General features: G+C 34.4%; 1 protein-coding gene across 9 annotated transcripts in view; it reads left to right on the forward strand.

Annotated features, from left to right (window-relative positions):
• The window catches only part of CHD9 (chromodomain helicase DNA binding protein 9), a 194,854-nt gene that overhangs the window by 10,213 nt on the left and 159,520 nt on the right, over positions 1 to 25,121 (forward strand). For 6 of the 9 annotated variants that reach the window (XM_060132648.1, XM_060132647.1, XM_060132651.1 and 3 more), the window contains exons 2-3: positions 15,519 to 15,627; positions 19,515 to 21,137. In XM_060132648.1, coding sequence (XP_059988631.1) covers positions 19,680 to 21,137 — 1,458 coding nt within the window. In that variant the 5' untranslated portion in view covers positions 15,519 to 15,627; positions 19,515 to 19,679. The remainder of the gene's footprint in view (positions 1 to 15,518; positions 15,628 to 19,514; positions 21,138 to 25,121) is intronic. The other 3 variants (XM_060132653.1, XM_060132655.1, XM_060132656.1) reach the window with 3 other exon arrangements.

Below are 25,121 nucleotides of genomic sequence, written 5' to 3' on the forward strand. Positions count from 1 at the left end.
ATGTGAGTAGAAAATAAACCAAGTAGACAGTGTTGAGTTATAAGACACCTTCACAAGCATTCAGTCCAAACCTGTCATTGACAAGGTAACTGGGGGGCCGGACGGTTAAGTATATTGTCACACTTTCAGTTAGTTACAGAGATTAGAATTTTGGTCTCCTGGTAGGGGGAAAACAAATAATACTAATAGGTTTTAGTCTATAATATTGGGTAAGGAAATTTCTCTTTTGGATCCTTTCAGTCTACTTTGAACATGTCTGTTTAGGCTTATAAGTAACAATCAGGTAAATTAAGGAGAGACACAGTTGATGTTCATATTAAAGAATTAAGTTTCATAGTATAGTATTTTGGTTAGAAGTTTTCTCAGCAGGTTAGGTCTGATAATTGGGTCGCAGTTTGGGATTTGGTATCCAGACATCTTTTACTCTACTTCCCATAAAATAGCTAAGTATACTACTGAAGGATAGATTCTATAGCATATCATGCTTCTTGTTCAAAAAGAACTTGAAAAATACTGGAAAAAATTTTAATGGGCCATAATATACGTACAATGGAGTGTTATTCAGCCTTAAAAAGGTAGGAAGTTCTGACATATGCTACAACATGGATGAACCTTGAATATATTATGCTAAGTGAAATAAGTCACTTACACACACAAACACATTGTATAATTCCCCTTAGATGAGGTATCTCATGTAGTCACATTCTTTAGAAACGGCAGAATGGTGGTTGCCAGGGGTTGGGATTGGAGGAAGGAGAATGGGGAGTTGTTTAAATAAATGGGTACAGGATTTCAAATTTGCAAGATGAAAAAATTCTAAAGATTGGTTACACAACAGTCAATATGCTTAAAACTACTGAACTGTACACTTAAAAATGGTTAAGATGGTACATTTTATGTATATTTTACCACAATTAAAACTTTAAAATATTTTGTGCTTTGGGGACAAAAACACTAATTTGAAAAGATACATGCACCCCTATGTTCACTGCAGCACTATTTATAATAGCCAAGATATGGAAGCAACCCAAGTGCCCATCATTAGATGAACAGATAAAAAAGATGTGGTATATATGGAAGAAAGAATGCAGTCTTGCCGTTTGCAGTAACATGCATGGCCCTAGAGGGTATTATGCTAAGTGAAATAAGAGAAAGACAAATACTGTATAATTTTACTTGCATGTGGAATCTGAAAAACAAAACAAGGTCATAACAAAACAGAAACAAGAGTTATAGATACGGAGAACAAACAGGTGGTTGCCAGAGGAAAGAGGGTGGGAGAGGAAAGAAAGAAGTGAGGGAGATTGAGAGGTACAAACTTCCAGTTGCAAAAATAAATGAATCACTGGTATGAAAGGTACAGTTTGGGGAATATAGTTAATAACCAAGTAATATCTTTGTATGGTGACATCATAACTAGACTTATCATGGTGATCATTTTGAAATGTATAGAAAAAGACTCTTGTGTAACAGGAACTAAGATAATGTAGGTGAATTACACTTCAAAAACAAACATACAAACAAACTCATAGAAACAGAGGTCAGATTTGTCATTACCGAGGCAGGAGTAGTGGCTGGGGGGGAGGGGAATTGGATGAAGGCCATCAAAAGGTACAAGGTAAAGTATAAGATAAACAAGTATTAGGGATGTAGTGTACAACATGATAGAATTAACACTTCTGAATGTTATATATGGAAGTTGTTGAGAGTAAATCCTAACAGTTCACATCACAAAATTTTTTTTTTGTATTTCTTCAATTTTGTATCTATGAAATGATGGATGATCTCTAAACTTATTGTGATAACAGTTTCATGATGTGTGTAAGTCAGATCATTATGCTGTACACTTTCCACTTACACAGTGCTGTATGTCAAGTATATCTCAGTAACACTGGAAGAAAAAAATTAAAAATATTTTTAAATGGGTCATAAGCTTAATGTCCAGATAACCCCTAATGCCATTTTGAAAGAAAGTTTCACGTAAGATTTTTTAAAAGGGCAAAAACAGTTTCTGCCTTACGTAGAATTCCTTCTTTGCCGCCTACCCAAATAGAAAGTTTTGTGTGTATATGACATGAATAAGTATTTTTTTTGCTGCTTACTATATGATAAGGATAAATTTCTGACCTCTTAGAACTTACATATTCTGGGTAACATAAGCTTTAAACAAAATAAATATGTAAAGTATATAGAATGTTAGCTAATACTAAGGCAAAAAGTGGGGGGACAGAGATGTGAAGTATTGGAGGAGAACGATGACGTTTTAAATAGGTTGGTCAGGAATGACCTCACCGAGAAAGTTACTTTTGAGAAAAGAATTTATAGGAAATGAGGGAAGAGTGTATTCAGCAAGTGCAAAGGCCCCGAGGTAGGAGCATGCTTGGCTTTGTGTGTGTTTGTGAATATATATATATATAAACATAATATATATAAACATATATATATATATACATAAAATTTGCCATTTTAAACATTATGTATACAATTCAGTGGCATTTCCATTCACAGTGTTGTGTAACCATCACCACTATTTCCAATTTTCTTCATCACACCAAACAGAAACTCTCCTTAAATAGCTCCCCACTTCCCCTCTTACCAGCTCCTGGTAACCTCTAATATTTCTGTTTCTATGAATTTACCTATTCTAGATATTTTGTATAAGAGGAATCATACAACATTTTCCCTTCTGTGTCTGCCTTTTATACTTGGCACAGTGTTTATAAGGTTCATCCCTGTTGTAGCATGTATCAGAATCTTACCCCTTTTTGTGGTTGGATAATATTCTATTTTATGTTTATACCAAATTTTGTTTATCCGTTGATGGCGCTTAGAGTTTTTCAACTTTTGGCTATTGTGAATAATGCTGCTATGAATATTGCTGTATAAATATCTGTTTGAGTCCCTGTTATTAATTCTTTTGGGTGTATAGTGTATACCTAGGAATAGAACTGCTGGGTTGTATGGTAATTCTATGTTTAACTTTTTGAGGAACCACCACACTCTTTTCCACATTGGCTGTCCCATTTTACATTCCTACCAGCAGTGTAGGAGGGTTTCAGTTTCTCCACATTCTCCTCAATGCTTGTTATTTTCCCTTATGTTATAGCATCTCTAGTAGGTATTAAATATCTCATTGTGATTTTGATTTGCATTCCCTTAGTGACTGTTGAGTAACTTTTCATGTGTTTATTGGCCATTTCTTTAAGTTGGGTTGTCTTTACAGTATTTAATTGTAGGAATTCTTTATAAATTCTGGGTATTGAGTTGTCTTCACTCTTTTGATACTGTCTTTTGATGCACAAGTTTTCAGTTATTATGAAGTCCAATTTATCTATTTTTTTCTATTTTCGCCCATGCATTTAGTGTTATATTTAAGAAATCATTGCCAAAACGAAAGTCATGAAGATTTGCCTCCATGTTTTCTTCTAAGAGTGTTAGAATTTTAGCTTTTAAATTTAGATCTTTGATCTGCTTGTGTTAATTTTTATATATGGTATAAGGTAAGGGTTCAGCTTCATTCTTTTGCAGGTGGCTCTTCAGTTTTCCTAGCATCAGTTGTGGAAGAGACTGTTTTTCCCCATTGAATGGTCATGGTACCCTTGTCAAAAATCAATTGATCAGGGCTTCCCTGGTGGCACAGTGGTTGAGAGTCCGCCTGCTGATGCAGGGGACATGGGTTTGTGCCCCAGTCCGGGAAGATCCCACATGCCGCGGAGCGGCTGGGCCCGTGAGCCACGGCCGCTGAGCCTGCACGTCCGGAGCCTGTGCTCCGCAACGGGAGAGGCCACAACAGTGAGAGGCCCGCGTACCGCAAAAAAAAAAAAAAAAAAAAAATCGTCAATTGACCATAGATGTGAGGGTTTATTCCTGGGCTTTCAGTTCCATCCCATTGGTCTGTATGTCTGTCCTTATTCCAGTACCACACTGTTTTGATAATTGTAGTTTTGTAGTAAGTTTTGAAACCGAGAAGTGTGAGTCTTCCAACTTTGTTCTTTTTCAAGATTGTTTTGGCTGTTCTGGGTCCCTTGAAATTCCATATGAATTTCTGCAAAAAAAATCTTTGGAATTTTGATAGGAATTGCATTGAATCTGTAGGTCACTTTGGGTAGTATTGTTATCTTAACAATATTATGTCTTTGATTTATTTTTCTTTAATAAATTTATTTATTTAATTTTTGGCTGCTTTGGGTCTTCATTACTGTGCACGGGCTTTCTCTAGTTGCCGTGAGCGGCGGCTACTCTTCATTTGCAGTGCCCGGGCTTCTCATTGCGATGGCTTCCCTTCTTGCAGAGCATGGGCTCTAGGCACGCGGGCTTCAGGAGTTGTGGCTCGTGGGCTCTAGAGCACAGGCTCGGTAGTTGTGGCGCACGGGCTTAGTTGCTCCGTGGCATGTGGGATCTTCCCAGACCAGGGCTCAAACCTGTGTCCCCTGCATTGGCAGGTGGATTCTTAACCACTGTGCCACCAGGGAAGCCCCTTGTCTTTGATTTATTTAGATTTCATTATTCACAGGATGTCTTTCCATTTATTTAGATATACTTTAATTCCTTTCAGCAATGTTTTGTAGTCTTCAGTGCCCACATCTTACATGGCCTTTGTTAAATTTATTCCTAAGTATTATTTTAAATGCTATTGTAAATGGAATTTTTTTCTTAATTGCCTTTTTGGAATGGTGATTGCTATCTTACAGAAATACAACTGATTTTTCTGCATAGATTTGTATCCTGCAATTTTGATAAATTCGTTTATTAGCTCTAACTCTGTGTGTGTGTGTGTGTGTGTATTTATAGTTTTCTATAGATCATGTTACCTGTGAATAGAGATAGTTGTACTTCTTTTTTTCCACTTTGGATGCCTTTTATTTTACTTTTTTTTGCCTATTTTGTCCAGCTGAATTTTCCAGTACTATGTTGAATAGAAGTGGTGAAAGTGGGCATCCTTGTCTTGTTCTTGATATTGGGGCAAAAGTTTTCATTCTTTTACCATTGAGTATGATGTTAGCTGTAAGTTGTTCATATATGGCTTTTATCAAACTGGGGACGTTTCTTTCTATTCCTGTTTTACTGAGTGTTTTTATCAGAAAGAGTGTTAGGCTTTGTCAAACACTTTTTCTTCATCAATTGAGTTAATATTGTGTTTTTTCCTTCATTCTGTTAATAAGATATATGATATTGATTGGTTTTTTATATGTTAATTACCTTTATATACCTAGGATAAGTCCCACTAGGTCATGATGTATATGTTGTATATGTGTGTATATATATGTGTATAATCTGCTGGATTTGGTTTCCTAGTATTTTGTTGATGATTTCTTCATCTGTATTCATAAGGGTTATTTTTCTTTGGGTTTTTTGTTTTTGTTTTTTTGTAATGCCTTTGGCTTCAGTATCAGGGTAATAATGTTGGCCTCACAGAATGAGTTAGAAAGTGTTCCCACCTTTTCACTTTTGTGGAAGAGTTTGAGAAGGATTGGTGTCAATCCTATAAATAATTGATAGAATTCACCATTAAAGAAATCTGGTACTAGACTTTTATTTGTTGGGAGTTTTTTTGTTTGTTTTGTTTTTTAAATTTTATTTTATTGGGGTATGTTTGTTTTATTGGGAGGTTTTGGGTTACAGATTCAATCTCCTTATTTCTTATAGATCTATTTAGATTTTCTATTTCTTTTTGTGTGAGTTTTGGTAGTTTTTGTGGTAGTTTGTCCATTTCATCTAGGTTATCCAATTTGGTGTACAGTTGTTCACATTATCCTTTTATAATCCTTATTTTGTAAAGTCTGTATTAATGTCCTCTCTTGTGTTTCTGCTTTGAATAATTTGGATGTTCTCTCTTTTCTCTTAGCCAATCTGGCTAAAGGTTTGTCAATTTTGTTGATCTTTTCAGAGAACTAAGGATAGATTTCATTGATTTTTTTTTTCTATTGCTTTTCTCTATTTCACTTATCTCTAATCTTTATTATTCCTTTCCTTCTGCTATCTTTGGATTTGTTTGCTCTTCTTTTTTATTTCATTAAGGTGTACAGTTAGGTTATTGCTCTGAGGTCTGTCTTTCTTTTTTTTTTTTTTTTTTGCGGTATGCGGGCCTCTCACTGCTGTGGCCTCTCCCGTTGCAGTGCTCCGGACACACAGGCTCAGCGGCCATGGCTCACGGGCCCAGCCGCTCCACGGCATGTGGGATCCTCCCAGACCTGGGCATGAACCCATGTCCCCCGCATCAGCAGGCAGACTCCCAGCCACTGCGCCACCAGGGAAGCCCAGATGTCTTTCTTTTTTAATGTAGTTGTTTACAGATATAAATTTCCATTGGAGCATTGCTTTTACTGCATCTCATTAGGTTTGGTATTGTTGTGTTTTCATGTTCATTCATCTGAAAGTATTTTCTAGTTTTCCTTGTTATTTTTTCTTTGATGCATTGGTTGTTTAAAAGTGTTTAGTTGGGCTTCCCTGGTGGCGCAGTGGTTGAGAGTCCGCCTGCCGATGCAGGGGACGTGGGTTCGTGCCCCGGTCCGGGAAGATCCCACATGCTGCGGAGCGGCTGGGCCCGTGAGCCATGGCCGCTGAGCCTGTGCGTCCGGAGCCTGTGTTCCGCAACGGGAGAGGCCACAACAGTGAGAGGCCCGTGTACCACAAAAAAAAAAAAAAAGTATTTTGTTTAATTTCCATATATTTGTGAGTTTTCCAGTTTTGCTTCTGTTATTGATTTCCAGATTTGTTCTGTTGGGATCAGAAAGATACTTTGTATACTTTCAATCTTTTTAAATGTATTAAAAGTGGTCTACTTTTAATACATTTAAAAGTGTATGTGGCCTACTATGTGGTCTATCCTGGAGAATGTTTCAGGAGCATTTGAGAAGAATAAACATTGTGCTATTGTCAGGTGGAGTGTTTTGTATATATATTTTAGGTCTAATTGGTTTATAGTATTCAAATCCTCTATTTTCTTATTGACTTTTTGTGTGGTTGTTCTATCCACTATTGAACATAGCATATTGAAGTTTCCAACTGTTACTGTAGAACTGTCTGTTTCTTCTTTCAATTCTATGTATATTTGCTGCATAGATTATGTGGCTCTATTGTTAGACACATACATGTTTATAATTATTACATATTTTTGATGGATTGAACCATGTATTGATATATAATGATGTTCTTTGTTTTTTGTAACCTTTTTGACTTAAAATCCATTGTTTGATGAAAATATAGCTATTGCAGCGCTCTTGATTATTATTTGCATGGGATATCTTTTTCTGTCCTTTCATCTTTAACCTCTTTGTGGTTTTGTATTTAAAGTGAGTCTTTCGTAGATCACATACAGATGGATCATGTTTTTGATTTTGTTTTTATCCATTCTGCCAATATCTTCCTTTTAACTAGAGAATTTAATTCATTTATATTCTAAGTAATTACTGATAAGGAAGAACTTATTTCTGTCATTTTGCTATTTGCCTTTTTATGTCTTACATGCTCTTGATTCCTCCATTCATCCTGCTCTTTTTTTGTATTCAATTGATTTTTTTGTAGTGTACCATTTTGATTCCCTTTTTCCCTTTTCTGTATATATTTTAGTTATTTCCTAAGCTATAATAACAGCTTGTTTGTATGCCTGTGAAAATGATCTAGTAGAATGAGAAAAATTGATGACTCAGGAGACAGAAGTAAGAGTGACTGTTACAGTGTCCTTCAGCAGGTAGGAGTAGAGAAGGAAGGCAGAGGAAAGAGAGTATTAACTTTTTACTGCTTGTTACAAAAATGAAACATTTTTTAAGTTAAAAAAAATCTAAAGGAGAGGAAATTGAAAAGTAATGTCTTCTGTGATTTTTCAGATTTATTTGTGATGTGGTTGGGAATTTGATCAGAAATAGTTTGGCTTGTGAGTGGGAGATTGTTGTTCTGGTATATGAGTATCTGTATCCTATCAGTAAGGTCCTCAGAAGAGGAGAGGAAAGTAGATCTAGAAATGAATATAAAAACCTGGATGGGAGGAGTACAGTTGCTCCCCTACTTTCATCCTTATTAGGTACAGAACTTGGCAGTCCTTGTTACCTTTTAAAGGGCCAGCTCTATATAATTGAAGGGCAATATTGATTCCATACTAACTTATTATTTACATCCTTTCAATTAGTATTTGTTGCTTAAAGTCTCTGGACTTCCTACCTTTTAAAAAATAAAAATTCTAGATAATTAAATTTCAAATTCTGATTTTCATTAATATTATGCTGATGTTTTCTGAGTTGTCATGTGACATTCCAAAGCAAACTCTTCCTCAGTTCTAACATCACTTACTGTTTTTAATGATAATAAAACAACATGTTGCATTTACATGGAAAGTATAAGTGTGTAGAATAGGCAACAGGTTTTATCATTTGTGACAGCATCAGAAAGGATCAGTTTAGTTTCATTGTTTATTGAAGTTTTAAATTTTGATTAAAATAATCACAATAGGGCTTCCCTGGTGGCACAGTGGTTGAGAGTCTGCCTGCTGATGCAGGGGACACGGGTTCATGCCCCGGTCCGGGAGGATCCTACATGCCATGGAGCGGCTGGGCCTGTGCGCGTCCGGAGCCTGTGCTCTGCAACGGGAGAGGCCACAGCAGTAAGAGGCCTGCGTACTGCAAAAAAAAAAAAAAAAAATCACAATAGCTTATTTTCAAAAGCTGTGTTTCTTGAGTCATTTTAAAAGTATGTTTATTTTAGAGTTCTTATTTATTTTAAAATTTTACAAGAGTATAATTTGTATTTACCATTACTTGCTTATTTTAACACTACCATAGTTTCAAAATTACATTGGATAGCTGAAATATCTTATTTGAGAAGACTAACAGACTTCCATTGTAACTTGACTAAAGCTTTCAAAGCAAGTTCACTTGCTTTATTTTTTCTCAGAAAAAAAAAGAATCTGCCTTGCAAACACTTGCCAAGTAAAATTAGTTGATAATGAGGTTGAAGAAAATAAAATTTTAATTGACCACTATAACCTTCATCCTTATTTAAGAGAGATAACAGAAAATTAGAAGACTCAAAATAATTTTGCCCATATAACTTTTTCTTTATCAAATAACTTTACTGAGATATAATTCAGATACTAAATAATTCACCCAAAGTATATAATTCAGTGACTTTTAGTATATTCACAGTTATGCATCTATCACCAAAAGTAATTTTACAACATTTTCATTGTCCCCCAAAGAACCCCCATAACCTGTATCCAACACTCACCAATCCTTCTGACCCCACCCCTTGACAACCACTAATCTGCTTTCTGTCTCTATATATTTGCCTATTCTTGACATTTCATATAAATGTAGTCCTTTGTGACTGGCTTCTTTCATTTGGCTTGTTTTCAAAGCTCATCCATGTTTTAGCATGTATCAGTACTTAATTTCTTTTTACTGTCAAATAATATAACATTATATCAATATACTGCATTTTATTTCACCATTCATCAGTTGGTGGATATTGGATTGTTTCCTCTTTTTATCAATAATGCTTCAATGAACATTGTTTTGTAAGCATCTGTTTGAGTCCTTTCAATTTCTTTGGGTATATACTGTTTGAGGAGTTGCCAGACTGTTTTTCAAAGTGACTACATTTCTAACAGCAGTTTATGAGAATTCCAGCTTCTTTACATCCTCACTAACACTTGTTATTTTCCGTTATTATTTTCCTCCTATCCTAGTGTATATGAAGTGGTATCTCATGATTTTGGTATACATTTCCCTGTTGACTAATGATGTTTACTGTATTTTCACGTGCTTATTACCATTTGTATATCTTCTTGGAGAAATGTCTACTCAGATCCCTCGGCCACTTTTTAATTGGATTATTTGTCTACTATTAAGTTGTAGGAATTTTTTTAATATATTCTAGATATAAGTCCCTTATCGAACACATGATTTGCAGAATTTTTCTCACATTGTCACCCTCTTTATCTCATTCTGCCATGGGGTTTCTTTTCGCTTTCTTCATATCCTTTGAAGTACAGAAATTTTTAATTTTGATGATGCTCATTTTTTTCTATTAAAACTTTTCTCATTTTGCTTAAGTAAAGACTCTAGTAACCGTCTAAATAATATAGGAGTATGTTCTGGCACATATTATATAATACTGTGTATTCCTATAGTTATAAGGTAGTATATGCTTTTTTTTTTGCGGTATGCGGACTTCTCATTGTTGTGGCCTGTTTCGGAGCACAGGCTCCGGACCCGCAGGCTCAGCGGCCATGGCTCATGGGCCCAGCCACTCTGTGGCATGTGGGATCCTCCCGGACCGGGGCATGAGCCTGTGTCCTCTGCATCGGCAGGCAGACTCTCTACCACTGCACCACCAGGGAAGCCCCAGTATATGCTTTTTAATAGCTTTATTATATTTGCTTCCCTAAAGCTGTGTTGAGGATGCATATTTAGACTCTGGTTAGCTATTTATTTCCATTTTTTTCTCTGTGTTTAATTTGTACCTTGTGAATAATTTTCCATTCTATAATTGAAGTGACAGTTTTAGTTCCTAGGTTTATATCAACTCGAATTTAACCTTTCTAGTATTGCATTTCATCCTATTTTTTGAATAGGATGATCCCCCCCTCCCCCAGTTTATTAGGCTTACTTTGAAGTATATTTAAATTCATAATTTTTTGCAGTTTCATAGCATCTTCAGATTTGAGGTAGTTACTGTGAAATACTTAGATCAATTAATGATGTAGTATAGATTATCTATATGCCTATAAACCTTGTTGAAACTCACTAATAAGTAACTCTGAGGTACTACATTAAAGCCAAGAGTTCTCAAGTGCCAGGATTCATAAAATATCAAGATCAGAAGGAACTTTAAGTCTTACTAGTCAGTTACCGATATGCTGCTGGATTCCTCTTTACAAAATCTCTTTTGAGGTCTCAGTTAGCCTGTTTAAAATTTGAATATGTAACTTTAGTAATAAGGAACTCATTATCTTTGTCTTTGGATAGCTCTGTTTCAAATTCCTTTCTTACACTGAGCCAAAATAATTTCCCCTATAGTTTTCTGGTAACCTATCATTCTAGATCTGCCATTTGGGGTCCTGCAGATAGCATGAGTAATAGCGTGGAAAATGAACAATAGGGCATTATAGAAAGATAACAAGTAGATTGGTGTGATTAGACTGTAGAGGATATGGAGAGATGGTGGGGTGGTGACTGGAGATGAGAAAAAATTTGAAGGGCACATGGTCAGCATTAGGGAACAATAGGTTTCCTTTGACAAGTGACATCATCAAATCTCTGTTTCACAAAACTTAACTCTGGTCACAATGTGCACGATAGATTACAGTGGGGAAATAACTTTGGGCAGAAAGGTCGGTTTTATTTATACACTGCCATTATCCAAATAAAAAATGTAGGAGAAAGATTTTAGAAGAAAGATTGGTTTGGGACCTGTTGAGTTTATACTTATGGGGAAGTCCAGGAGGCAGCTGGAAAGATACTACTAGACATAAAAATTTTAAAGTTGTCAGCAGGTAGATGATAGAGGATGAGCTTACCCAGGGAGGATATCTAGACTGAGGCGAGGACTGAGGAGCGAAACTTTAAGAAGCATGGTTTCAAGTAACTTCACCAATCTGCTTGCTGTCCTCTGAGTATGTCCCATTTTGTCTGTATTCTTCTTTAAATTAAACACTCAGGTGTGAATATTATACCCAGATTTGGTGTGACCAGCATAAGTGAATATAACATTTTGTTTAACCAGCATCCTGTTGATGGACATCTAGGCTGTATTCAGTCTTTTGCTGGAGCAAATAATGCTGCAATAAATAGCTGTATCTGCCATTTCAGTCATACATGAACATATTTATGGAATAAATTGTTAGAAGGGAATTTGTTCAGTCAAAGGGTATGTGCACTTGAAATCTTTATGGATATTGGCAAATTTCTCTCCTTAGAGATTTCACCATTTTAGACTTCACAGCGATCATACGAGAGTATTTTTTTCCAACAACTTCACTAATATGTGTTATTAGACTTTGGAATTGTTGTGAGTCTGATAGGTGAAAGATGGTATATCAGTATGGTTCTGATTGACATTCTCTTACTTTGAATGAGAATATGAACTGACTCTTGGTATCCTTTGCCCATTTTTTTATTAGGCTATTAGTATTTTGTAGGAAATCTTGATATATTTAAAAATGAGCACGTCAGGGAATTCCCTGGCTGTCCAGTGGTTAGGATGCTGCGCTTCCACTGCAGGGGGCTGGGTTTCAGTCCCTGGCTGGGGAAGATCCTGCAACCTACACCGCAAGGCCTTTTAAAAAAAAAGAACACTTCATCAGTAAATGAGTTGCAGTATTTCTCAGTTTGCTACTTTTCTTTTGTAATCTAGTTTATGATTTTTTTTTTTTTTTTTTTTTTTGGCCACGGCTTGCTGGATGTTAGTTTCCTGACAAGGGATTGAACCTGCACCTTTGGCAGTGAAAGCCACTTGACCACCAAGGAATTCCCTAATTTATGAATCTTTTCATAAAGTTATTTGTGTAATCTAATTAGTGATTCTTTAAATGACATGTAGATTTTGTTCCATAAATAGAAAATAAGGTAACCCTGTCCATGTTTTCTTCTAGTATATTCATGGGTTTTCATTTCTGACATTTATATCTTTGATCCATTTGTAATTTATCTTGGTTTGAGAACAAGATAGGGATCTAACTCTTTTTTTCAGGTGGCCATCCAATTGTCTTGTTTATTTTATAGTTCATTTCCCCCCAATTTGAGATACTAAGTTACTTTCTATTATATCTGTTTGGCTTCTCATATGTCAATACCACCATGTTTTGATAAATGAAATTTTTTAATGCTTTAATATTTAGTAGGATTAGTTCTTCCTGGTTGTCCTTCTTTTTCACATCTTTTCCTGGCTTTGCTTTTTGTCTTAAGTAGAAACACCTTGTCTGACTGAAAAAAACCGCTGGAATTTTTACTGAGGCCACATTAATTTCAGACATTAGTGTATGGAGAGTTCATATATTTATAATAGTATACTGAGAGTTCATTTATAATATGGACATAGTTTTCTATCTAAGAGCATTTTATATAAAGAATATGAAGTAGTTATCAACATTAAAAATCAGGGAATTTCCAGCTCCTCTTTAAAACTTAGAAACAACAATTAACTGAAGCTGACTAGTGGCCTCCCCTTTGTACTTACAGTCAGCCATAGTTCTCCTCTGGCCAGCTTCACTCATTTATGTTACCGGCCTGGCCTCTGTAGAATTTGCAACCTGAATGTACTTGCAGAATTGGTTATCTGTACTGAAAACAGAACCCCATAGTTAAAAGTTATTAGATTTGATCCATTGCTCCATTCTCTTGAGATTCTTTTGTATGTTGGTTCTGTTAACTATGGTAATTAAGTCTGCCTTCCAACTTAAAATCACCTTCATTTAAGCTGAACCAGACAAGCTGATGATAGAAATTCTGTAGTACACTATTGGAAAATTAATTAGTACTATTTCAGGGTGGTTTTACCTGGTTACTAGTATATTGTCACATAATTTATTAAGCTAGTAAATTCTGTACTATCTACCTGTCATGTACTTAGACGCACTATAGGTTCCCTAGGGAAATTAGTAATATGGGACCAATAGTTGAAGGTTTATCCCTTTAACATTAAACTTTTATTTTAACCGTTTTAGATAAAATTTTTCCCATTTCAGTAAATGGGGAATATTTTGCCTATAGCTTTGAAAAGAGAAGCTTTAAGGGAGACATAAATCTTCAGGAATTTGAAGGTTTGTCACAATTAGGTTTATTTTAAACAATCTCAAAGTAAATGCCTAGAAAGGAAGGAGGAAATTTGACTTGATGTAAAGAACTTTCTAATAGGTATTCAAGCCTAGTTTGAATGCCTTAACAAGAGTTGTTTCTAGAAGTATACAGAACATTTTTTTTTTAAACAAAGAAATGGCGAACTCAAGTTTGCCAGCTTTTTATTTTGCCAAGTAAGAATATTCTTTTCTTTTTAATTTTAAAGATCTAATTGGCTTTATTAAATGATTCATGAATTGGGCAGCATCCCATCTAGCAAACAGAGAGGAATTCCCAGGATAGTCTTTAAAATGACTAATATCCTTGTCATTATCATTTAATTTTTTAAAATAATGTTTCTGGGTCCAACTTTAAGTGTTTTGGTCACTGTCATTGGAAGAGGTGATATTTGCTATCTAACAATAACTTCACATGTTAGTAGCCACAGTAAAAATGTTAGTCAAGCGTTAAGCCAGAGAAGAAATTTTAATCGGTGAAATAGTTCCCTATTGCCTCTAGGATAAAGTCCATATTTCTTAACATGGCTAATAAAAGACCTGGATATCTGACTTCTGCTTGCCTCTCGACATCTCTCTATTGGGCTAATAGCATGCTCTGGCCACATTATGCTATTGAGTAGTTCCCAAAATGCCTTGTCCTGGCTCACCTCTGGGCATTTCTTTAGTGTTCCCTCTGTGCTCTTGCCAGTTTTAGGTACAATGCAAGAGAGTGAGGGGATTGTAAAAGACCTGTTCTCTACCCTGATAGAGGTTACAGCTTACGTGTAGAGTATTTTACCTTTCATCTTTGGAGCAGACAGGATTGTAGTTAATATTTTGTATAGTTACTTTTGTTCTTTGGGTTTTTTTTACAGATGAAAACAAAAAGTATGTGATCTTCTCAAGGTCATACAGCTAGAAGGTAGTAGAGCCAGGACTCAGGTCTAGTGTTTGTTTAAAGTATCATGTTCTTTCTAATTCCTGTGTAGTCATTCACTGATTTAGCAAAAATGTATTGCATGCCTACTATGCTAGGCAACATACTAAGGATACAAAAATTATAAAGGTGTTCCTTTTTTCCAAGGGTGTAGAGTCTGCTGGAGAGAAAAGGTAATATATTATCACAATGCAATATTATTTATTATTTATCATATGCACATTACTAGACAGGCTTGAGTAGGCAGAATCATTCTATAGGAGATGAATCCTAAACTGAATTTTCTCCAGGTACAAATATGAAATAGCTATAAGTAGCTCATAAACAAAGTAAAAATTAATGTAGCAGAAATTTAATACTGTATAGAAATGTTGCAGACGACTATAATAGAGGACTGAATAATTTGGTAGGGATCAATGGTTGTATTAAGTTGGAAAAGCTATTAATGTGTGGAAATTACTGGGAAGGCTAATTCATTTAGTCTCAAAATTATTGAGAGACTTAGAGAATATAGAAATGTCTTGGAGAAAAAGCAACTATTAGACACTAAGGAAAGTAAATTTACCATTGAAGTAAGTTTTTATATATATATATATATATATATATATATTCTGTTATAGAACACATATTTAGAGGTCTTATTTTTACTCATATGACCCAGTTCAAATATCACCTCTTCTCTCTGCCTTTCCTGATCTTTTCCGGACATAATTAATTGCTCTCCGATCTGTACTACCACAGTATAGTGATTTGTATACATCTCTGCTAAGACGTATATCATATTATTTGTTTATGTGTTTTCTTCCCCTCTAGATTATGAATTTTTTGAAGGCAGGGATTCTGTCCTATTGATAATTGAATCCATTTTATATGATCATCATCATGTTTGGCATCGGATGACTGTAGAAATGAAGATAGATAAGTAATTTGTTTTTGATTCTAAATACTTGTTTTAACTTTAGAAGAATTCTGTCCCCCAAATGTCTTAATTTAATGTACTTAATTGATAAGGCCCACTACAGCATTGCTCCAACTTGTATTTCCACCTTTATTTTCCACTTTTCTCCTTTTATATACTCTGCAGTGGTCATACTATTTCCTAAATATACTTCCTTCCTGCCTGCCATTTCTTTATTCCTGAATTCTTTGCCTGGCCTTTCCTTCCAATCCCTTTTCTAAGACCCCTTCAAATGCTAATTGTTCTAAGAAGCTTTTCCTGAATAACTTGCCAAGTATGCTCTCTTCTCTTTATAAATCACCTTATAGATAAACTTGTGCCTCTCAGGCCACGTTTATCATATTTTATTCAGTATATGACGTGCTTTTCTTGTGCCATTTACTCCTTATCTCCCCCATTTAGATTCTGAACTTCCTGAGGGCAGGGGCTTTTGTAGTTTCTACAAAGCTGCTTTGGATGTAATGGACAGTCCATAAATATTTGCTTAATTAAATAGTTAAAATCGGACTGATGTGATGTTTTTATAAAGTTGGAAAATAGTACATTTACTAGAATGAAATAAGATGATAGCTCTTAAGAGGGGCTTAATTGATTAATCAATTAAGAAATTAATCAATTGTAGAATAAACTGTTCAAATCAGAAAAGATGACCATTTTTTTTAGATTTTATGGGCATGTTTTCATAGTTCACCTTTAGTTTCTATTTTTATAACTAAGGTTAATGACTTACATGTACCTTGTTGCATGTGAAATGTATATCTTCTTAGTATAGTAAGGTGTCTATATTCATTTCCCTCATTAGATGTTACTCTTCTGTTTGTACTTTTATAAAAGCACAAATATTGTATTATATTGGTAATGGTCTGTTTACTTGTCTGTATCCCCCTTCAGAGGTCAGTTATTCATCATCCTAGTGCCTAGAAGTTGTTTATCAATAAATGTTTGTTGGAAAAGTAGATAGCAAAATTGCTTTCTTAATTAAACTTTTTACTTCTCCCCATATTTTCGGTAGGCTTCGGGTTACATAAATGTAGAAAATACTTTGCTTTAGCATAATCTACCATAATGTACAAAAATTCAAAGACTATACCATTTCTTTCCTAAATGGAATATTACTGCTCTGATACATCATAAACGTATTTCCAGAACAGTGTTCTAAAAAACATTTAACTATTTCTTAAGAATAAAATAAATGTACAAGCCTGTAGTACACAGTATAAATTCAGAATGTTTTACATTTTATGTTCACTGTTATCAGAATAATTAAGAATATATGAACTAAAGTCATATGCTTCAGATAATTTACCTTCAGCATTCGATTGGGCAGTAGTTTTTTGTAGTACTGGGTTCTGAACTCTTGAAGTAATACATTCTGAATATTCAGGAAATTAATCAATTCTAAGATACATATTTTTTCTACTTTTAATATCTCTGATATCAGGATGTGTCTCAGTCACTGTCTGCCCGGTGGCTGTCAGGAAGTAGTTGTCATTGCCTGTGTGTACAAAAACTTAGTCATAGATTTTATATTGCCATCACTTCAGCTGGGCTATGTACATCGGTACTATACATGTTTAATTACTTAAAATGTCTCTAAAAAGATACACTATTATTCAGCTTCAAAAAAAAGTTGTTGATTATGCAGAGAGGCACAGAGACAGAGTAGCAGAGCATAAATTTAATATTAGTGGAGCAAATATTTGTTGTTGAAGAAATGACAGCAATTCTACATTTTCTTACAGAGCAACAGTCAGGTATTTATGGACCAAAAAAAGTACTTCATGGGAGAGGAAATTCTCAAATCGTTTGGAATAAGTCTAAGTCTAAAAATGTTCTTAAAAGTTATTTCACAGATTATAAAATAAAAATTCAAAGTGGTATAATGTCATAGTTATTTCTTCATGTTACATCAGCTAATAATGTACTTTGTATTTGATAACATACTGGATTTGGTAACCTCCATTGTAATTCTTCTTTTTTCCTCTTGGTAAATAATCATACGTCCATTAAAAAATATATAGGACGTTGCTTTTCTGACTATTGGGTTAGGTATACATAGATGTTCCCTTGTCTAGAGTCTATAGCTAAATATAAGGTATGTTCCAGAGAAGTGACTTAACCTACTTTATTATTATTATTATTTTGGTTAATGCTATGTTCAGTTCAGAACATATAGTACTCTATCTGCTTTGTCTCACAATTATAAAATCTGGAAAAATAATTTCTTTTTTTCTGCATTTATACCTTTTTTAAAATTATATGTTTGTTAAAGCATTTGTATACCATTGTGATTGATAAGTCCATTTCTAGGTAAAATTAATATAGATTTTGGTAGTTTTTCCTTCTCAGAATTTTTCAGAAGTATTTCTTCATTTAAATAGTGAACAGACGTTTTGTTTAGGATATTTATATTTTCTAAAACGGACCTCCCAAAATAGAAGTTCTGGAAAAGTTTCTTAGACCTCTGCTAATTTTTGAATAAACTAATATGTAGAGAAGCAAGTATCTCCATTTGTGGTTCTCTGTGTAAGACAGTGGGGGCAGAACCCTAAATTACCTTTGTTGAAAATGTTTGGAATGAGTCCAGCCTGGAACAAAATTAGCCAGCCATTTCATATTAGATTAGCAAGTAACGTATTAGATCCTTTCCACACATAAATTGTATGTATATGAGGTGTGTGTGTGTATAAATGTTATCATTTTTTTCTCTTGATATTATCGTAAGATTAATTTATTGCTTAGCTTAAGCTACTGTTTGTTTTTGCCTCAGCTTGATTATCAATACACTTTATTTGCACAGTTTAGTAGCTATAATAAGCAACGGTTATTCCAAATGATTTAATGGTGGGCCTCTTAGGGATAGAGTAACGAATATAACTGTTAACAGAAAGGTGCTTGGTTTTGCTACACAGATGTCTAAATCAGTTGGCTGTCAGTAGGCTGATCTTCCATGGTAGATGAACAAGAGGACCATGGTGGCAATATATTGCAACATCCCCAACATAGCACATGTCTGTGTTGTCTGTCAGCTGACCAGATGGCTAACTTTTATCTCATTTAGGGCCAGCTTATCATGACCTCATACAGTTGCTCTTCTTGATGTAGTTCCACATATACCATATGAAATAGTAGCTTTATCTGCTCAAGAGGTCTAGAGCAAAAGATCACAGCATATTTGCTAATCTAAGAGGATTCTGATGTCAGTTATCTTAGCAAGACATAACATTAAAATGTAATACATATATATTTTATACATGCTAGAGCTGCTGGGGAGTGATGGCCATTTCATGGTATGGGAGAGAGTCTGACATTCCATTCTCAAGTTTACTTTACATTCTGTCATTATAACATGTGAACTTCAAAATGAAGTAATATACATCATTACTTTTAAATGTATATAGTCATGTCCCCGTACTAGAAATTTTTTCCTTGTAGGGAATATATATATATATATAAATAAGTAGATCTTTATTGGAGTATAATTGCTTTACAATACTGTGTTAGTTTATGTTGCACAACAAAGCGAATCAGCCATATGCATACACATGTCCCCACATCTCCCTCTTGAGCCTCCCTCCCATCCTCCCTGTCCCAGCCCTGTCCCGGTCGTCATAAAGCACCGAGCCGATCTCCCTGTGCTCTGCTGCTGCTTCCCACCAGCCAACTATTCTACATTCGGTAGTGTATATATGTCGATTCCTTGTAAGGAATATTAATGAGCTATTTGCAATGAATTACTCTACCAAAACATACTGTACGCTGAGATTTTATGTTTTTTAAATCATATGTAAACTTTGTTTGTAAAACTTCAATGAATATTCATTATCAAACTTTTTGTTCTTATTTCCTAGGATTCTGACACTTCCTGACATGTCGTTATCTAGAGCAATAATGAACATTGACCTGTTTCGGATTAGTTGATGACCTTTGGAAATGATCCATTAATATCTGCTACAGAGAAGCTGAATATACTCCATTTGGAGTGAACAGCCCAGTTTGTTATTGAATTTTTCAAGATGACAGATCCAATGATGGACTTTTTTGATGATGCCAATCTGTTTGGTGAGACCTTAGAAGGTTTGTCAGATGATGCATTTGTACAACCAGGACCTGTTTCACTAGTTGATGAATTGAACTTGGGTGCAGAATTTGAACCTTTGCACATAGACTCACTGAACCATGTTCAAGGTACTCCAACACATCAGAAGATGACTGATTATGAACAGTTAAATCAGTTTGATTCAATGAAATTTCACCAAGTTAATCAGTCTTTTGGTAGCCCAGCTGAACATGTGTTATCTCCACACTCTCAGTTTAACTGTTCTCCGATCCACCCTCAGAACCAGCCCAATGGTTTGTTTCCAGATGTAGCAGATGGCAGTCCAATGTGGGGCCATCAGACAGCTACTAGCATTTCAAGTCAAAATGGGTCTCCTTTTCACCAACAAGGACATTCTCACTCTATGCATCAAACTAAAAGCTTTGTGGCACACCATGACTTTGCCTTATTTCAGGCCAGTGAACAACAAACACAGTGCACTTCGCTACGCTCACAACAAAACAGAAATAATCTTAACCCAGGGCAAAATTCTCTTAGCCAGTCTAAAAATTTTATGGATGTTAATGTTTCTGGTCCACACAGAGTCAGTGTTAACCATCCACCACAAATTAATAATGCATCTACTTCACAGCAGTCCCTTTCGATGCAGCAATTTTCTCAAACGTCAAATCCTTCAGTACACTTCCTGAAGTGTAGCAATCATCAAGAAGGAAATTTTAATGGACCTTCTCCAAATATGACTTCTTGTTCTGTCAGTAATTCACAGCAGTTTTCTTCACATTATTCCTTTTCCAGTAATCATGTGTCACCAAATAGTCTTCTTCAGTCCTCTGCAGTTCTTGCACCTAATCATACAAATCAGACTTTATCTGATTTTACTGGGAGTAATTCCTTTTCACCTCATAGGGGAATCAAGCAAGAATCGACTCAGCATATGCTAAATCCCAATACATCGCTGCATTCAAATAACTTCCAAATGTTGCATTCATCACATCCTCAGGGTAATTACAGCAATTCAAAATTATCTCCTGTTCACATGAACTTCCCGGATCCTGTTGACTCAGGAACTCAAATGGGCCATTTCAATGATCATGTAGAAACTAATGGCTTTTCATCTTTAGAAGAGAATTTACTTCATCAAGTGGAATCTCAAACTGAGCCGTTCACAGGACTTGACCCAGAAGACCTCCTTCAGGAGGGTCTCCTTCCCCAATTTGATGAGTCAGCATTTGGACAAGATAATTCAAGTCATGTTTTAGATCATGACCTTGATCGGCAATTTACTTCACATCTCGTAACACGGCCTTCTGATATGGCTCAAACTCAGTTGCATACTCAGGCTCGGAGTTGGCATTCATCACTTTCTAATCATCAGCATTTACATGACAGAAATCGCCTATGTTTACAGCGACAGGTATGTAGCTCTAATTTTGGTGGTTTGGGGTGGGGTGAGTTTTTACTCATTGAGTTAATTTCATATGAGACATATTCAGAATTTCTCAAACTCAGTCATTCTGTCAGGTGAATGTATATTTTGATAAAGGTTTCTATTTTCAGTAGTCTCATATTTGAAAGTTTCATTCATTGATGTGCTCAAAGCAATAGACTTCTATATTTAGAAAATTATAAGGTATTAAGACGTCTGTTGTAACTTTCAATTATGATTGCCTTTAACAGAAAGATTTATTATCAAAAACAACCAAAAACTTAACCATAATTAAAAGGAAAACAATAGATTGGGAACATTTTGTTGCAAATATAATGGGTGTAGAGTTAATATTCCTATAAAAACCTCATATAATTTGATAATATCTCAGTTGATAATTGGTTAAAACATAAAAGCTGAAATTCACAGAAATTGGAAGTAGAATTAGTAAACATAACGTTCAGAATAATATGCAACTTTAGTAATAACTCAGTTGCAGTGTGGTTTCATTTTTACCTACTAGAAAAAAATTTGTTTTTGTTTAATAGACTTTATTTTTTTGTGAGCAATCTTTTTTTTTTCATCTTTATTGGAGTATAATTGCTTTACAATGGTGTGCTAGTTTCTGCTTTATAACAAAGTGAATCAGTTATACATATACATATGTTCCCATATCTCTTCCACTTGCGTCTCCCTCCCTCCCATCCTCCCTATCCCACCCCTCTAGGTGGTCACAAAGCACCGAGCTGATCTCCCTGTGCTATACGGCTGCTTCCCACTAGCTATCTGTTTTACGTTTGGTAGTGTATATATGTCCATGCCAGTCTCTCGCTTTGTCACAGCTTACCCTTCCCCCTCCCCAGAAAAAATTTTTTAATTTTGATGCTTAACACTGGCAAATTTATGGCGAAATTGGAACTTTTACATAGCTTTGTAATTGATACAGATATTTTGGAAAGCAATTTGGTGGCATGTTTGAGTATACAAATACTTTATTACAATAACCCAAACATAGCAAAAGTAATATACCCAAAGGTATTTATCTTGCTGTATCTATAAGGGAAAATTGGAAACAGCACAGTTTGTTATCATATCCGTATTAGATGGACTATTATAGGCATTAAAAAGACTTTGATAATATGTTAGTGATAGGGGAAAAGCATAATTCAAAATTAAGATCACAGTAAAGTGGTTAAGAGTACAGGCTTTGGTTCCAGACTACCGGGGTTAGAATCTTGGCTCATGTTACTTATTTGGTGCATGACTTTTAGCTATTTAATAATTTCTATGCATCTCATTTGCTTCATCTTTAAATAAGGAAAATAAAAGGGCTTTGATAAGGATGAAGAGAGTTGTAACATGTAAAAGTGCTTAAAACCATGCCTAGCATATAATAAGCACTTAATAAATGTTTTTATAAGTATAAATTTAATTTTTTAATTAAATTAAATTAAAATTATAATTTTTCATAGCAGTATGAAAATATACATATGAAAAATACTGAAAGGAAATAGATTATTTTAGGGTAGTGCAATTACACTTTCCTTTGTTTTTTATAGCTTTTGTCATGTGAATGTATTACTTTAAAAATTTTTTTAAATTGTATTTAATGCAATATTTTTATCATTTTTCTGAAAGTTTGTTGTTAAATTAAAGATTTATAAAACGCTTCAGTACGTTGTTTACTTGTGAGATTTGGAGGACAATGAAGTATACCATGGTTCTTGAAACTAAGTATTTAGGAACCATTTTTGAAGTGTTTGAAAAAGATAAAATCTTTTTCTTTTCCTTTGGGAATCATGATATTTTCAGTACAGCTTTTGAATTGTCTAGATAGATTGAAGATATTTAAAAGGGACTTGTAAACTCTCCTCCTCCCCTTCTTTTTGTGGCCTGAATATAATAATATTATGATTTTGCTCCCTCTGCTGGAAGAGGATCAAGCATCTTAGTTAGAAGGACCCTGGGGAAAAACCTCTACTGATTGAACCTAGGGTCATCTATCTACTTTTTATGTAGATATCTGTCTACCTTGACTAATTAATTTGTCCAGCATATAATTGAAGTTATAAAATCTGAAATTTATTAACTTCTTTTCTTAATTGTATTTTTCTGAGGATTTTTTTTTTTAATTCATGTTTTCCTAAACATGTTCTACGAGCTTTAAAAAGAAGTACAGGTTCCCTTTTATAGATTTGGAATGAATGGAGGATAATTATAAATATCTAAAGTAGTCCCTAATACTAATATCTAGATATTAGTACTAAACTTAATACTAATATTTAGGTATCAGTACTTAGTACCATCTGAGAGAAACTTTTTTCAGACCCAACAGCAGCAGCCTTTAATAAATCATCTTATCTACACTGATACATTCATAAGGTTTTATTTAAATCTACTCACCTTTTTGTTTCAGAGTTTGTTTTGTTTTACTAACTTCTTATTCTTTTTGTTACATGTTTAAAAACTGATAAAGGGCAGCTGGCTTTGAATACTTATCTGACTTATTGAAAGTCTGTTCTCAAGTTTCCTATTATTTCTTAGTGTTAAGACTTAGAGTTGGACATTTTTCATTGTCGGGGTGAAGAACAGAGATGGATTGGTAGAGAAGGTAGGAGATTGATTATGATTAATATGGATTGCATATAGGTGTTATATGTACAGAATTATGTCAGATATCCTAAATATGTGAAATTTAAATTATTTAATATTTATAATTTATGACAAATTGTGGCAGAGCATATAAGTCTTTTATCTGTGTAATTTTTGGCATTTTCTGAACAGTTATGGTTACGACGTAGACAGAATGTTACACTATTACAGTTTTCCCCAGGTTCTATGAAAAGAATTTTTTTCCTAGGTTTTTTTTTTTTTTTAACTCTCTTAAACGTAGTAATTTCATTTCAGACTAAATTAGCATTGTTAAATATGTGTATAGAATAAAGTGGTATAATTTTTGGTTTATCAAAATTTTAAAAAAGGACACATATTGTTATAGCCAAAATAAGATATTTATTAATCTACTGTTTGAAAACTCACGGATGGCTCTCTATTTAGAATTTTAGAAAGCTTCACTGAGAATATTGGATATGTAAAGAATATTTCTAAGCCTTGCTTTTTATTATTCCCCAACTGAGGTAGGGTGTTTGTGGATATAATTTCAAATGTCTTAGAGTCTGTGTCAATCATTAAAAACAGTGAATATTGCTGAGAACATTTCTTATATAATTGACTCTAGAATTTTACCATTTAAAAAAGAGAAGAGAAAAAAGGTGAGAAGCAACAGGAAGTGTTTCTAAATGTAAATACTCACAAACCATAATAGAGAAATACTAGCTTATTTTCATCTCTAACTTTTATAGCAAAGGAATTTTGAGAGAATAATACTATCAACTTTTCATTGCTCTTTTATGACATACTGCTATTTTGTAACACAGAATCTTTCATTTTTGTCTTCTTATTTGTAAAGTGGAAACACTCTATGGAGCAGTGTGCGATCTCAATATTTGTAAATTAAATTTACTGTAAAAGTTCTACAGCAGTGAAAGATATGTGGGATAGCTAAAATAGCAATCAACACAGGAGATAGAATTTTATGATGTATATAATTGCACATAATTCCTTGTTGGCTTTTGTATTCTGATGAATTTATTACTTTATTTAATACCTTGAATTTTTATTTTTTTTCCCCTGAAGGTAGGGAAACTTATTTATTAGTTTAAAAAAAAGAAACTTAGAGAAAGGTTAGAACAGCCAATGTAAGGAACATTTTAAAATATTGGATTTTTGAGAATTCCCTGGCAGTCCATTGGTTAGGACTCCTCGCTTTCACTGCAGGGGGCACGGGTTCAGTCCCTGGTCAGGGAACTGAGATCCCACAAGCCACTCGGTGCGGCCAGATAAATAAATAATAAAATACTGGATTTTTTTCTGATGAAAAATTTAATACATAATCATTATTTTAAAATTGGA

The sequence above is a fragment of the Lagenorhynchus albirostris genome, chromosome 19 (genome assembly GCF_949774975.1).
Source record: "Lagenorhynchus albirostris chromosome 19, mLagAlb1.1, whole genome shotgun sequence".
NCBI lineage: Eukaryota > Metazoa > Chordata > Mammalia > Artiodactyla > Delphinidae > Lagenorhynchus > Lagenorhynchus albirostris.